At 37.9% G+C, this 16,309-nt stretch overlaps 2 protein-coding genes across 3 annotated transcripts; one reads left to right on the top strand and one right to left on the bottom strand.

Annotated features, from left to right (window-relative positions):
* Window positions 1-2,274: 2,274 nt before the first annotated feature.
* Window positions 2,275-5,471, top strand: LOC118749307 (rab-like protein 3). Of its 2 annotated transcripts, none has more exons than XM_036484106.1 (3): window positions 2,275-2,615; window positions 2,679-3,125; window positions 4,031-5,471. In XM_036484106.1, the coding sequence occupies exons 1-3, from the start codon at window positions 2,567-2,569 to the stop codon at window positions 4,252-4,254; spliced, it is 720 nt and encodes a 239-aa protein (XP_036339999.1). In that variant the 5' UTR covers window positions 2,275-2,566; the 3' UTR covers window positions 4,255-5,471. The 2 variants fall into 2 exon arrangements, with proteins under 2 accessions (XP_036339999.1, XP_036339998.1); XM_036484105.1 differs by having other exon boundaries at window positions 2,291-2,615; window positions 4,028-5,470.
* A 1,258-nt stretch (window positions 5,472-6,729) lies between these two features.
* Window positions 6,730-7,454, bottom strand: LOC118749098 (histidine triad nucleotide-binding protein 1-like). Its single transcript, XM_036483871.1, has 3 exons — window positions 7,319-7,454; window positions 7,122-7,263; window positions 6,730-7,071 (listed from the first exon to the last, which is right to left on the bottom strand). Exons 1-3 carry the CDS (start codon window positions 7,357-7,359, stop codon window positions 6,802-6,804), a joined length of 453 nt encoding a protein of 150 aa, XP_036339764.1. The 5' UTR covers window positions 7,360-7,454; the 3' UTR covers window positions 6,730-6,801.
* Between the last annotated feature and the right edge of the window lie 8,855 nt (window positions 7,455-16,309).

Raw genomic sequence — 16,309 nt, 5'->3', positions numbered from 1 at the left:
AGTATTATCTGCGCGTAAACAGCTAATCTATTATAACATTGGAAGGATCTAATCTAATTAAATTCAAAAAACCACCCATTGAAATGTTAAACGTGTAGCAGTTTAGAAGGACACAAGGTTTTTCTTAAAATTTTAACCCGCATTAAGTCAGTTCCAGGTATTTCCGGATTTGCAGGTTTTACAGGTAAAGCGGTTTTCGCCATTAATAAACCTTATGGAAGGTGGCGTACGTTAACAACTTCCTGTAAAAACCTGCAAATCATGAAGTACCTGTAACATACTTATTAAAAAGATAAACATCGGAAAATATCGATGTATCGATAGTTTTAAGGCGATTTTTTTCGGCATCGATGTTAGTGTTTACGATACATCGAAATATCGATGTATCGATGTTGGCTCTTAAAATTTGCATCCCTAGCTGCAACAGCAGTGATAGCCCTGCGGAACTTACGTTCACCGAGAAGGACGTCGGTTGGTGTGGGAAGCGCAGTGAAGGTGTTTTCAGTGAACTCCGGGTAACCTTTCCAATCAGCTTTAGAGAAGTTGATATAGGTCCGGTGTTTAGCGGAGGCAAAGTCGGTTGGTTTATCTATCGAGATGACTATGGGTAGATGGTCTGATGCTAAGGTCAGCTCGTTTGACAGGCTTGATCGTGATGCGCATTCAAGTCACCTACTACCATATGGTTTTCTCCTCTGAGGAGCGCACCTATATCAGGGTGATATTCTGCCGGGCAGCAGGTGACAGGAGGTATGTATATGTTAAATATTTCAAGCTCCACATCGCCTGACCGGATAGCAATGCCCTGACATTCTAGGGTGGTATCCCCGCGGTCGATGTCTGCTTCGATAAGACGATACTGCACGGTTTGGTGCGTGATGAACGCTAAGCCACCACCATTATCTCGCTCGCGATCTCGACGGTGCACGTTGTACCCGGCCTAATTCAACAATGTTGAATTGCTGTGCAACTTCGTCTCTTGGACCGCAGCTATAAATATACCATGCCGACACATAAAGACGGTTATCTCCTCAATCTTGCTCTGTAGCCCGTTACAGTTAAATTGAAGGAGCTTCATGTAGTTCGGGAGACGTGTTGTGATGTGGGGTGTAAGGGATGTCCGTGTTCTTACTGCCGTTGGCTGTGTGCGCTGCTGTGATGGTTGCCGCCCTGTGGTGGTGGTGGGAGGCGTCGCAGTTGGGGTCTGCGACCGAGCAGCGCAACACGGGCCCTCGAAGTTCCTCGTCCAGTCTCGCGTGGTACGCAGGCCTGAGCATGGCCTAAAGTGGCACTAGCCAAGGCAGGTGTTGCACTTGACTGATGTCACATGGTGGTGGCGCGGCTGTCTGTGTTCTATAGTCCCTCGTGGCTGTGGTATGGTCTGTGGTGTTATTATGCTGTTGTGCTGTGGTGACTGTGTGAGGCTGCTCTGGTGGACTGAGGTTAGCCGTGGAGGCTGCTCTGTTTGAGCAGCAGGGGGTCATACACGACGTGGTCCACTGCCTATGTGTCCGTAGTCCTGAGCAGACTCTGAGGTGACACCACCTCTCGCAAGCATTGCACTTGACAGAGGTGGAGTTGTGGTAAAGTCGTCTCTGGCATACACAGCAGGTGTAGGTTTCTGGCCCTGGGTTTGACTTGATGCCAGCCCTGAGTAGGAGAAAACGTAGCGAATGTAGCCCTATGGACGAACAACTTCTAAGATACCTCGCCGACTTAAACGGGGTTAGATCGCCGAAACAACAGCCCTTGGTCGGGCAAAAGGTGTTCGGCCCCTTTTCTTTGGCAACACAGAAAGGAGAATTCTGCTGCCTGAGGGTTATAATCCCTAAGTGCGGCCGAAGGCCGCCTACGAAGAAAGGTGTTCAGCCCCTGACCCCCCTACTATTTATTTTTATCTGAACAAAAGAACCTTATCGTATTTTCCTTTTAATCGTATTTTCTTTTGGTCTTGCTTTCCACTCTTGGTTTTTTACATATGGCAACACAGTCCTGCTGCCATTGCACATATTCTGCACGTACTCTCATAAAATTAAACAACAATCAATTTTTTATATAAATGCTGTAATATACTAAAAGTATTTATTTGTTTGAACGTGCACAATCTAACTGCGCATGTATTGAGTGTAAATAACGTGTAAATTTAGTGGAAAGTGCATTATATATTGTGAAATAGTCCATTATCGGCTATTTTGGGCCAATTTTCGATGGGCCCGCTAAAGTGCACCACTACCATAACTTGAGAATTAAAGCAAGATCTTGTCGAAGTCGAAGTTACAAAAATGTATCGAGTAATACTTGTATTGCCTTATCTCTATTCGGACTAAAATTAACAGTTCAAAACAAAAACTTTTCAGACATTTCTTGACGAAATAGTTATGTACTATAGGGAGTTTACATGATTTAACTTTCACAGGCGATTAGTTGAATCAATAGTTGAACGAAAGTGGGCAGCTGGCCAACTCCATTAAAAGCGATTAGTTGAAAGGCTGTTTACACTAGGCGAATATTGCTTTCAGCTAAAAGTTGCCAGAAAAACGCCTCATGGAAATTTCCTATTACTGCCATGGCAAATATCATTGATAAGGTTAGAGTTCTTTTGGTGGGAGATTCAGGTAATATTTCGTACTTATATACATATGTGCATATTTATTCACCCAACTGGTTTTTTAAATAAGGGGTTGGAAAGACTTGCCTTACACACTTGATATCGCACAAAGAGTCGCTCTCTCGTCCAGGGTGGACTGTTGGATGTAATATAGAAGTCAAGTTACACGAATACAAGGAAGGAACTCCTCAACAACAGTTGTATTTCATTGAATTTTTTGATATTGGTGGGTCATTAAGCCATAGGAATACTCGTGGTGTCTTTTATGCACCAATACACGGCATTATTCTCGTTCACGACCTTACCAATCGCAAAAGTCAAGAAAATTTGCGCGAATGGCTGTACGAAATTCTCAACAAAGAAGGAAAAGATGTAAGAAATAGTAGTGGCGACTGCAGTTTTGATCCGGAGCAATTTTTAGGCTCGACTCAACTCCCATTGTTGGTAATGGGTGCCAAGTTGGATCTTTTAGATGAAAGACGTCAGCCAAAACCACTAAAAAAAATTGGTAGCATAGGTAAGTTCTGCTCAACTGAAACCATAAATACCAAAACTACAGAATACGAGGGCTTGTACAACAAATTCAGGGTACCCCTAAAATTCCCCTTTCTCATTTTTTGAGGAATTTTCTAAGTCGACATTTCGATTCTTTTACGAAATTTCGGAAGAAAATCTAAATGCTGTGTTATGAATAAATCTTTCACAATTTGCTTTAATTATTTAATATTATTTAATAATTAAAATTTCTTTTCGAGTTCGAACTAACAACCTCTTCATTCGATTTTCTTTTTAAAATTTGTGAAGTCGTTGCAAAATTCGGAACACATTTCCGATATTCTTCAAGATTTCGTTAATATTTTGGTAACTATGGTTTGCAAAGTTCGTTATAGGCATTTGTTATACTGTTTATACTTAATGTTACTATAAATGTATGCGTTCGTAGAAAACCCTGACTAAATAGTTATTTTCAGTGAGCAAGTATCGTTTTTTCCTGCTTTTTATTTTCAAATAAAAATGCAGTTTGCCTGATCTTGTTTTGAAGTAGAAAACCTCTTTGATAATAAAGTGTTATGTCTTGTTAATTTTTTTGGGCCGACCCAAAGTTTTTATATCGTAAATTTTTATAGTTTAATAACTTTTTCATATGTACGATTTTTTTCGCAGTCTTCTATATCTTTCAGAACATTTTAAACCTAAATTGCATTTCAATCCGTAGTTTTCATGAATACTCAAAAACTTACCAAGATAAAAATCCAGCCGAGTTCATACATATGTATGCATACAAAAAATTGATTGCTAAAAAAACTTTAGTTTTTTTTTGTCTTAAAAAGTATTGGTGAAAAATAACCGGTTATTCTTGCTTTAAAAAATAACGACAACTATGTTATTAATCAAATTTATACCTTCAATAAATTGCAGCAGAACAGTGTGGAGCGGAGGAAATCTGGTTGAATTGTAGGGATCCCCGTAGTTTGTCTGCTGGAACAACAGATGCTGTGAAATTGTCTCGGTTCTTTGATCGAATAATTGAGAAAAAAAATCAGTCGCGCGACTCCTCTACGTCATTCGCGGATAAAAGAAAGTGTACAAGTACTTTCAATGCCAACACGGAAACATCGACAAAATTAATCACATTACTGCGTTGAATATGCTAATATGAGAACAAATGCAGAATACCTACAATTCTCAACTTAAAAAAAGAGAATCCATAGAGTCCATTGAGCTGAACATAACAGTATGTTTTTTTTTTGGGAAACAAATACAAGAATTATTAAAGGTCAAATAAATCAATATTTCTCGAACACTTTCTATTGATGTCATTCAATAGAGAATGTAATTCTCTTTAATTTTATATATGTACATATATTATATACCAGATCGCTCTCAATCGCCTCGCTGAGTGTATGAGATTCCTACGTGCTACATTAGGTGTAATTTTCTTCCATTAAACTCAGCATACTTAAAATATACCCGTATTATAATCATTCATTGAAATTATTGAATAGTTTGAATTTTACTTCTTAAACCATTAATTCCTATAATTCAAGTAGAATTTGAATTTTCAAACATGTGGAAACCCTGCTATATATACATATGTTGCTTAGAAATAAAGCCTCAGAAAATTACCTTAAAAACCTCAGAAAATTATACATGTACGACTTTAAAAATAGGTGGCAGCCCTCTTCCAAATATTTTCCTCCTAAAACCCTATTAAACTTCTGACATCCATATTGTGATACATATTCAAATCACCAAATTCCCTTGATTAAAGAATTTGAATTTCAAACAGATGGTAACCCTCCTACATGGGTTCGATTGATACCCATATTGTAGTAATTCATTTAATTTGAGTTTCATTTTTAAATGGGTGGCAACGCTTCAGTAACATTCACCTCAGTAACATTCTAAATGTGCAATCTGAAGGTTTCTTAGTAATCTTTCATTTGACACCCATATATTAATTTTTCAGAGCTTGCGAATAACTAATTTAAATTTGGCTTTTCAAACCGGTGGCAACCCTTTCCAAAATATTTTTCAAACTATAACTTTTTTAAGCCTCTTGCCATCCATTATTTGACCCTTTCCGTGGATTTGCGAATTTAACACACGCACAGGTAAAAACTCTTAGTTCTAATTGTTTATTTGTGGGTTAAACAATTGTTACAAATTTTAGATGCCCTATTAAATATATCTGGCAAGCTATAACTTTTGAACAATAAGCTTTCCACAAAACAAAAAGAAATATTTTTCTCATCTTTAGGGGGTTGACTTTTCCCCGATATACAAACTTTTAGATTTTTAGCTTACCGTAAATTTTTTTTCGACACTGAAAGGGTTAAAATAATTTTCAAATAAATAATTCCCTTAATGCAAGTCGAATTTGATTTTTTAAACGGGTGGCAGCCCTCTATGAGTATGGAATTGATTTTATATATATCTATACCAAGTTCCAGTACTCTATCCAAAATATTTCTTGAGATATGCGGAATGAAAAATTACGTTTGTATAGGAAGTGCTTGGCCCCCTCGTCTAATGTAAATTAAATCTATCCTATATTTTAAGTTGGGCTAAATAACACCTGTGTACAAAATTTTATGAGTATCGGTTGAATAGTTAAAGCGTGAAAGCGTAACAAATAAACAAACTCACTTTCGGATTTATAATATTAGTAAGGATACCTTTTAAAATACAGCGGCTCCGCTGGCTTGGTCATGTCGTTCGAATGGACACCGACGCTCCAGCTCTGAAGGTATTCAACTCGCAACCCGCTGGTGGTAGCAGAGGAAGAGGGAGGCCCCCACTGTGATGGAAAGATCAGGTGGAGAAGGACTTGGCTTCACTTGGCGTTTCCAATTGGCGTCAGTTGGCACAGAGGAGAAACGACTGGCGTGCTTTGCTGAACTCGGTCAAAATCGCTTAGGCGGTTATAGCGCCAAAAAAGAAGGATACCTTTTAAAAAGTATAGTGTTTTTGCGTATAACTTCTTTCTGTGTAGGCGGCCTTCGGACGCACTTATGGATTATAACCATCACTAAGTAGAATTCTTTCTGAACACCTTTTGCAGAGAACACTTTTCTGCTTAGGTGGCTTTCGGTCGCACTTAGGGATTATAACCCTCACAAAGTAGAATTCTCTTTCAGTGTTGCGAAGAAAAGGCACTGAACACCTTTTGCAGAGAACACCTTTCTGCATAGGCGGGCTTCGGCCGAACTTATGGATTATAACCCTCACTAAGTAGAATTATCCTTTCTGTGTTGCCAGAAAAGAAGCCGAAGTATTTCTGCGTAGATTAGAAGTTTGTGAAAACTTTAAAAGGTATATGTATAAATATGAATATCAGATTAAAAGAGAATTATGTTCTCTATCGAATGACATCATTTTCCAAATCCATGAAGAGGTTATTGAGTTACATTGATTTAAAAAAAGCTTAATTTGAACTTTGACCTTTAATAATTGTTGTTTCCCAAAAAAACTAAATATATACCGCTACGTTCACCTCAATGGTCTCTATCGATCCCCAAAAGAATTTTTTTTAATTTGAGAATAGTAGGTATTTGCACTTATGCCCTAATATGTAAACTTTTAAAAAAAATTAGTCAAGAATATTAAACAAAGTAAAATTAATCGAAAGGTTTTAAGTTGCAATAATGTATTTATTGATTTATAGTACTTTTAAGCAGCAAGAAAAAAAATTAACCTGGTGGCCACTGCATTTGACGTCCTCCTAGAAAGTGCAAGTGCAAATGATAAACTGACTGTGCTCCATGCTGACCGTTGTTTACAACCACTCGGTAACCTTTATCTAATCCTAACTCATTGGCTACTTTTGCACCTACTATCATAAGATGACCAAGTAATTCTTTATCATCTCCATTAGCATGCGATAACTGAGCAATGGGTTTTCTAGGTATTACTAGAAAATGTGTGGGCGCCTGGGCATTAATGTCATGAAAAGCAACACACTAAAACAAATGATTTAGTTTCTTGTTATTACAGAATTTATGAGGCTTACTTTTTCATCCTCGTAGATGAAATTGCAAGGAATTTCTTTCCGAAGAATTTTCCCGAAAATGGTGTCTTCTGCGGGAGTTGCTGTTTGAGCTTTCTCGACCTCGCTGGACATTTTAGCAATGTTTGGCGAAATAGGCTTCAGGCTAAAAGGCGATATTTGCTTTTAAATGTTTGGTGGTAGTGCAAAATTAAACTTACCAATTCCACAAAGCTAACCTAATGCTTGAACTTATATGCATCTGTTAAAGTTAGTGATGGAAAAAGTATTAAGCTGCAAAACGATATTATCGATGGTATCGATAGTTTGATTTTTTGAAAAACATCGATTGTTTTCAGTTGATAGTTGATAGTTTCGATAGTGCCGGCGCATTGATAGCTGCGGTCCAAGAGACGAAGTGGCAAAGCAATTCAGCACTGTTGAATTGTGCCGGGTACAACGTGCACCGTCGTCCTTTCCCCGGAGATTCGGCAACTAGTAAACGTACATGAGCGCAAGAAGTGGGAAGAGCATCGGAGGACCTGCAACTTCACCTCTGGTGTGAGTAAGCTTTGGTCAACCGTTAGGTCACTGTCCAATCCGATAAGCACGACGACAGACTCGAAATTTCATCATACGGTCGCCAGGTGCTAATTCTAGCGGCATCTTACCGCGCTGTTACGTACCTAAAACGAAACAGTACCCAAATTATTATAATACATTAAAAAGTTCAGCTTATATTATGTTTTACTTACATAGAATATTTGTTTCCAAAGAAGCCACACTCATGCATCCTCTCGGAAATGGTACAAAAGTCGTCAAATCAAAGCTGAGGACTCAGCAGCTGTGGAGTTTATGGTGGTTGGCTACCGTGCACAAATATAAATGTACACTCTGCATGGCTTTTAACAATGTATGCTTTGGGGCGAGTCCAAAAATTCACTTTGCTGCACACCTTCCTTTTGGTCTACATGAAATTGCAAACACTGGTAATACATACATTTTGTCATGTGCTAAAAATCATACTTACCTAAAGGGCTTCATGTCTAAAATTATTGCTACGTGTTCCTAATTAATCAATCTTTGTATATTTACTGATTCCTGCAAAAATGGCTCATGTAATATATTAATATTAACACATCTCTCGCAATTGCACCAATATGACGTTCTAAAATCCTCTCTCATAGGCGCAATCTTGTATTCAATCATTCTTGGTTTGTAGGAAATTTCGTTAAGTAGGTTGGTCAACTGGTTGGCCGATAAATCAATGCGTGTGTAGGGCCTTTTAAGCGGTGGTTATACTTAAGGTAAGACCGCACTAAGCGACGCGACACTGCAGCGGTACTACGCGACACGGCGCATCACTTTGGTATATCGCACTGAAACTGCAGCGGCGCGACACTTCGCTGCAAATTTTTTAATTTATTTGTATTTAATAATTTTTAATAAGCTTGAGGCCGTTTTTAATAAAAACTTATTGTGGAAAAGCAACAATAATGTGAAAAAATGGTAGAACTGATAGCTATTTTGGAATCACCACATTTTCTCATCAGACTTCTTTCAGTGGGCTTCGTGCCGACGATCCCACTGACTCAGCCAGTTGCCTATGCACTGTGCTCAATTCGCCCTGTAAATTATCGTTGCTTTTCAAGCGCAGCAATTCACTTGATCATGTGGTTGTTGGTTTTTGCTAATAATTCTATTATTAGAATGTTTAACTTTTAGGTGTGCTCGTCCTTAAGTTATTTGTTTTTGTTATTTTATGGCCTTATAACAATTATATTCAACAATTTTTAATGAGCTTGAGGCCGTTTTTAATGAAAAACTTATTGTGGAAAAGCACCAATAATGTGAAAAAATGGTAGAAGTGATACCTATTTCGGGTATCACCACATTTCCTCATCAGACTTCTTTCAGTGGGCTTCGAACCGACGATACCACTGACTTAGCCAGTTGTCTATACACTGTGCTAAATTCGTCTTGTAACTTATCGTTGTTTTTTCACTTTTTCATTTGTTATGCCCTCCTTGTTATGTTCTCCTGGAAAAGGTCTTAAAAGACGTAGGAGAGGCGTGGAAAACATTGTGTTGAATCCCATCACTGTGGACCTTGATTTTCTGCATAACCGCCCACTTTTGGCTCCAGCTATGAACAAAAAACTCATAAGTTTTAACAAACCGATTCCTCAGCGGACTGAATCTCCCCAACCACGTCCTTCTGTCTCACTAAATTCCTGCTCAACAGCTTCATCCCAACTCTCTACCACATCTGAAGCCATCTCCGATTGCGTCAACACCGTCTTGAAGGAAGTAGTCGTTGCTCTTTCCAAAAACTCCACAACTACATCCAACCCCCTACCACATCCGGAGCCATCGTTGCTCCTTTCAAAAATTTGACAGCTGTACCGCAACGCCCTACCACATCTGAAACCGTTTCTGATTACCTTAACCCTGTCCCGAGGGATTTAATCGTTGTCCCTTCCAAAAACTCGGTCTTTGTATCTAGGTTTTCAAAAGATACCACTGTCGATGATGTGAAGGGGTATTTAACTTCCAGGCTGATAGCAAATGAGTTGCATGAACGCAAGTTCAGATTCTCGTATGAAAGAAGCATTTCTTCTTTTAAAATAGACATATCCGAAGACTGCTTTGATAGAGTAATGAGCCCATCTTTTTGGCCAAGCGGTGCCTTCATTCGCGAATTTGAATTTAGATCTAGACCGCAAGGTCAAAATTTGGCTCAAATTTTGCCGAAATTTTGTGTCCTAAGTATGAAGTGTTTCGAAACGACCGTTTAAATAAAAAAAAGGTGGAGGCGCCTTAATAGCTGTCCTGACTGACCTTTCTTCTGAAGAAATTGAGTTCACTGACACCGATGAAGTTGAATCCCTCGGCGTTCGAATAATATATCATTGTAATAGCGTTTATCTTGTTGCTGCTTATATACCACCTAACTCGAGCCTTTCTATTTATTTAAAACACTCCTCCTTACTGCTCTCTCTACATCCAATGGTGAAGCCCTCCGATACTGTTATTGTCCTGGGTGACTTCAATCTTCCGGGTGTGTCTTGGGATCAAATATATAGTGTTCTAGTACCGAATTCCTCTCGTGATCTCTTCAATCAATTTTTGAACGATCTTTCAGACCTCAGCCTTTACCAGATCAACTCTATTAGTAATAACTTAGGAAAATGTTTGGATTTAGTTTTTGTGGACGACGTTTCCAACGTCACGATAGCTCCTAGTTATGCTTTGATTACCCCTGTTGATTCTCACCACCCACCACTAGAATTGTCCTTGATAAATTCACGCAACTCATGTTGCTTTACCAGTAAAAAATCAAGAGCGACTAACGATTATCCCTCAACATTGAAGTTAAATGACTTAGTATCCAGTGACGAAAATATTATTGCCGATATGCTTGCTGGTTTCTTCGAGTCAAACTACTATGCCAGTTATACACCTTCCCAACTAAATTCGAATCTATCTAGCTACCAATTCGTTCTGTCATCATTTGATTGCGTCCGAATTCCATCGATATCTGCTGCGGGCGTCCTCATTCATTTGAATTGTTTGAAAATTTCATATACTGCTGGCCCAGACGGTATACCCACGAGTGTTCTGAAAAGTTGTGCAGAGTATCTATTGGTATAAGCCTCTGACAAATATTTTTAATGCTTCCCTAAAACAGGATGTCTTCCCATCTTCCTGGAAGGATTCGTTTATCTTGCTAACTATAGAGGAATTGCGAAGCTTTGTGCTATTCCTAAAGTTTTTGAGGCAATCGTTACGGAAGAACTATCTCACTCTATTACTTCTGCTATTGATCTATCGCAACACGGTTTTTGCAAAGGTAAATCAACTGTATCCAATCTTCTTGAATTCACTACTTATGTGTGTAATGGGTTTAAAAACAATCTTCGAACGGACCAGATTTGCACTGATTTCAGCAAGGCATTTGATAAAGTATCTCATTCAACCCTTATATATAAACTTGATCGAATTGGTTTCCCTCCTATTATTCTCAGCTGGCTTTCTTCTTACCTAGTGGATAGGGAACAAAGAGTAATTTTTAAAAATTATACCTCTCGGCCAATACAGGTCACGTCCGGCGTACCTCAGGGCAGCCATCTTGGTCCCGTCTTGTTTATTTTATTTATAAATGACCTTCCTAAGGTGTTGAATTACTCGAAATGCTTAATGTACGCTGATGATGTTAAGCTCTTTAAGTACATTAGTACTGCAGAAGATAGGAAGCATTTGCAAGCTGACCTAACCTGCATTTTCGAGTGGTGTGAAGCAAATTCCATGTCACTCAATTTGAAAAAGTGTAAATTCATGACCTTCTCTAGAAAATCGTTCTACCCAAATTCGTATATGATATCTGACCACAATGTTGAGCAAGTGACCAATTATATTGACCTAGGTGTAACTATGGATCCGAAACAAGAATTCAAGTCTCACATAAACTCCTGCGTGATTTGGGCTAGAGGATTGTTGGCTTTTCTTAAGCGCTGGGCCAAGGAGTTCAACGATCCTTATGTCACTAAAGTTCTCTTTACCTCTCTAGTTAGACCGATTTTGGAGTATGCATCTATAGTATGGAGTTAGTTATCAAATTCATAGTGACAGGCTCGAATCAGTGCAGAAACAGTTTCTGTTATTTGCCCTCAAAAATTTGTGTTGGGACTCGTCTAAAAATCTCCCACCCTACAAGGATAGCCTGAAGCTTATAGATTTGCCGACGCTTCAGAGTCGTAGAGAGATGCTTGGTGTTCTTTTTTTAATTAAATTAATGAACGGGATGATCAGTAGTCCCTTTTTACTGAGTGAGATAAATTTTTGTATTCCTACAAGGCCCACGAGACATTTTAAACCTATTGTGTTGAGTATTTGTAAGTCAAACTTTGAAATTCATGATGCTTTTCGGTGTTTATGCGAAGATTTTAACAAGCATTATGATTGCTTCGACACATCTGAATCGCTTTTTGTAATAAAGAAAACTTTGCTCAATAAGTTAACTAAATAAACGAATATTTGTAACCGTGAGCGAAAAAATAATACAATATCTATGACTGCTTAGTACAATTGTAACGTCTTCGTATATTTTCGCGACCGCGTAGGACAATACGAGCAGGGATCGGAAACTCGGCCTTTCCGACCTCGCCCAACAGTTCGTTTATAGCACGGAGCGGAAACTAGGACTTTCTGCCTGCCTCACATACAAAGTAATGACTACGGGAACATGGATCGGAAGCTCGGCCTTTCCGACCATGATCAACGGCCTGTAAACAGCGCGGAGCGGAAACTAGGTCTTTCCGCCCGCCGCACACCAAAGTAGACTGGAGACTAGGCCTCGCCAGCTACCCAAATTGCTATTGTATATCATTATTATCTTAACAAGTTAATATGTATAATTAATTCACTCTGTAATGTATCATACATACTTAAATATCTAAATCTTTTTATCTCAATTGTTTGTAAGAAAACATTTCTGTAGACTAAATAAATAAATAAATAAATAAGCACAATCAAGCGCAGCTATTCCGCTGCAATTCACTTGATCATGTGGTTGTTGGTTTTTTCTAATAACTCTATTTTTAGAATGTTTAACTTTTACGTGTGCTCGTCCTTAAATTATTTGTTTTTGTTATTTTATGGTCTTATAACAATTATATTCAAAAATTTTTAATGAGCTTGAGGCCGTTTTTAATGAAAAACTTATCGTGGAAAAGCAACAATAATGTGAAAAAATGGTAGCAGTGATAGCTATTTCGGAAATCACCACATTTCCTCATCAGACTTCTTTCAGTGGGCTTCGAACCGACGATACCACTGACTCAGCTGGTTGCCTATGCACTATGCTAAGTTCGCCTTGTAAATTATCTTTGCTTTTTTCCACTTTTTCATTTGTTATGCCAACACAATCAAGCGCAGCTATTCCGCTGCAATTCACTTGATCATGTGGTTGTCGGTTTTTGCTAATAATTCTATTTTTAGAATGTTTAACTTTTAGGTGTGCTCGTCCTTAAGTTATTTGTTTTTGTTATTTTATGACCTTACAATAATTATATTCAACAATTGTTAATGAGCTTGAGGCCGTTTTTAATGAAAAACGTATTGTGGGAAAGCAACAATAATGTGAAAAAATGGTAGAAGTGATAGCTATTTCGGAAATCACCACATTTCGTGCTCGTCCTTAAGTTATTTGTACTATCGATAGTGTCCATCGATTGTTTTCCAGCTCTATAAAGAGCGCTGTATAACCAGGTTTCAAAATGATTATTTACCGGAACACAACGTGGATCAAACAAACGGCAATTCTGTTTGCAGTGATTTCGATCAAAAATCTAAGGAAGCTCCAAACGTTTTCTAGCGACTGACATATTCGAGGATAATCTATATTCAAGAAGATTTATTGGAGAGCCATGGAGATCCGCTCGCGTGTTGAAGGGAATGGGTAAAATATATCCCCAAATAGCTGAAATAGTTGAAAATTATTTATGGTAAGTATATACATAAAGGTAACAATAAGGTTCAACAGCAGTTCGGTAGCTTTTAAGCAATGTTTTCGATTGAAAAAATTTTTACCTAAGAAGAGATTCACTATGAGTAAGAACATAAGTTGTTCAACGACGATTTGGACGTCATGCATCTAACATCGGATCGATAAAGCAGTTGTTGTATTTAACCTCCGATTTGTGTTAATCAGATATTGAACAACCGGCCCTAAAAGTCTTAATATTTTTTATCGATTTTGGCATAAGGGATTTTTAACGGAATAATGTAAAAGTTGCCTTTTTGTGGGTAATTCCCCAAATTCCGTAATTTTAATTTTTGTGTGTAATGTTTGGGGGACGATATCTTGTGGGCAAATTTGGGGAATTCGCTATTTAATAATATGTTATATATGTAACTCAAGCTGGGAATAATGCAGGTATAGTAGTTTTAGCAGCACTGTTTTTATTATGCAGTAGCAACGCAACGCGGTCTTGCCCAAAGCGAATTTATACAAGGTGGTTTTACTGGCGAATTTAATTATGTCAAATCTAAATTCGCCCCAAAGTTTACATGTATTTTGTTTTTGCTTTTGATGGGTGTGCTGTCAAATCAGTAAAAGCAAAACAAAATACATGTAAGGCGAAGAGATCAGCTGATCTTACAACACCATCTTGTATAAATTCGCCTTGGTCTTGCGTGAACTGCGAGATTTTCGCCGCGGTGGTTCCTAATGTAAAAACGATGTGTTTGTTGTACATTTGTGGCAAGCAAATGCAAAAAAAATATTAAAAATCAACATAAATTCTTAGCTGCACTTTCACTTTATAATACTAAAAATTAATCGACTATAAAACTGCATGCCGTCAGTTGGTGTCGAACACTCATGCGGTGAGGATGTGATCGCGCTTTTATTGATTTTATTACCGTCCAGAAGCATTTTCGTAAAAGCGCTGGCCCAACCTCACCAACAAAGTTATTATTAATGGATAAAAGAGACATCTTTTTGGATTCGGTAATAAGTTTTGACATTTTAATAACCTTTCAAGTGCTTATAAAAACTTTACGACACTCACATATTGACAAGATTTGACCATTTATATTAATATTATGTATTTTTTTTTTATAAAAATATTGTTTATACTTAAAAAAAAACCGTACAAATCCAAGGTTCAATCTTTTTACAACACTGAAAAAATCAACACACTTTCGTAAAAATTTCGAGCTTTTTAATTAGATTTCCTAGTTCGCAACACCGCAAACAGAAAAATTCAAAAAATCAATGGTATTTTTTAGACACTTCAAACTTGCAAAAAGTACAATTGTACTTAAAATACCAACACTGTTTCACTGGCGTGACAAAGTACTTACTGCAGCGATGCCAGATTTGAGCGTACCCATTTTTTACCGATAATAACTCATGCGAGGGATTTGGGTATTGGGCATTTTACAAGCCTATTAGGAAGTATACATATCTGCAGTGGCGGATTTATCGTACAGGCAACATAGGCTGAAGCCTAGGGCGGCGGAATTAAGGGGCGGCAAAATTTAAGACAGCTAAATTAAAAGAAAAAAATTTATTTGGATTCAGCTGCACTTGAAATTGTGTTTGTGTCTGTAAAATATTATTAATGATTCATCTCATTCAATACAATTCAAAATTAGAATTACGCTGCGAATTTTTCCTTAGTATAGCAGTCGTTGAAATTTCCATTTAACTTTCATTCACGCGGCTTAGAAACCTGACGGCGCGCCTGCGCGTGACGCAAAGAAACAGCCGACACGCTGCCCCGAGAACGAGAATCATCTAAAAGGTTACCACACTTGACAACACTGCCGAAAAACGAGCGTGCATTTTCGAGAAAATTCTTGATTCCCTGATAATCTGAAGGTCAGCTTCGCGTGAAAAACTATCTCAGATCTTCATTGAGCGAAAACAAACTGAATGCTCTTGCGTTGCTGACTATAGAGTCAGATTTGTTTCTATCTATCGATTGTGAAGATATTATCCGCGAATTCGCAGCTGAAAAATCAAGACGTAAAGAACTGTGAAAAAGAAGTGTTTGAAAGAGGGTTTTTGTTGTTATCCATGCTGATGTCGAATTTGTTAATTCTGTTATGTATTTCATTATTAACGAACTATATTGTAATAAAGCACTGACAATAACAATCATATTTGATATATATATATATATTTTTTTTTTTCGTGAAAAAAGGGCGGCAAGTTATGAATTGCCTAGGGGCGGCAAATATTTAAATCCGCCACTGCATATCTGTGTTCATATAGAATAGTAGCTTATGTCGGAAGACTGGCTTTAGTATAATGAACCATTCGCAGCATACGGTTGCGAAAGACTCACTGGCGCCGAGTCGTTGAAGAACTCTTGGAAAATAAACGTAAAAGAGGCAGTTGCGATGCTAGCAAGTAAATTTTCGTATAAAGTCTCATAAAAAAATTCCTTGTGGTTTAAAGAATATAGGAAATGGTACTAAAGCCAGCCTCCGGACATAAGCTACAATTCCATACGAACACAAATATATTCGTATACAAATAATGTTGCTTAATTTAAATAAGTCCTAAGATAAGTTTGTGAATCTTATCAGTGTTCTATGTAAGAACCCAAAATCAGTCCCCTCGCCAATCAGAACTTTTGCTTTAAAAGAAAAATATATATAGCGCATTTACTCAATACTTGGTCTGGCATCACTGTTTGA

This window comes from Rhagoletis pomonella, unplaced genomic scaffold (genome assembly GCF_013731165.1).
Source record: "Rhagoletis pomonella isolate Grant_MI unplaced genomic scaffold, Rhpom_1.0 Rhpom_scaffold_00014, whole genome shotgun sequence".
Taxonomy (NCBI): domain Eukaryota; kingdom Metazoa; phylum Arthropoda; class Insecta; order Diptera; family Tephritidae; genus Rhagoletis; species Rhagoletis pomonella.
Note: the sequence above shows the minus strand (reverse complement) of the source record. Positions and strands in the feature narration are given on the sequence as shown.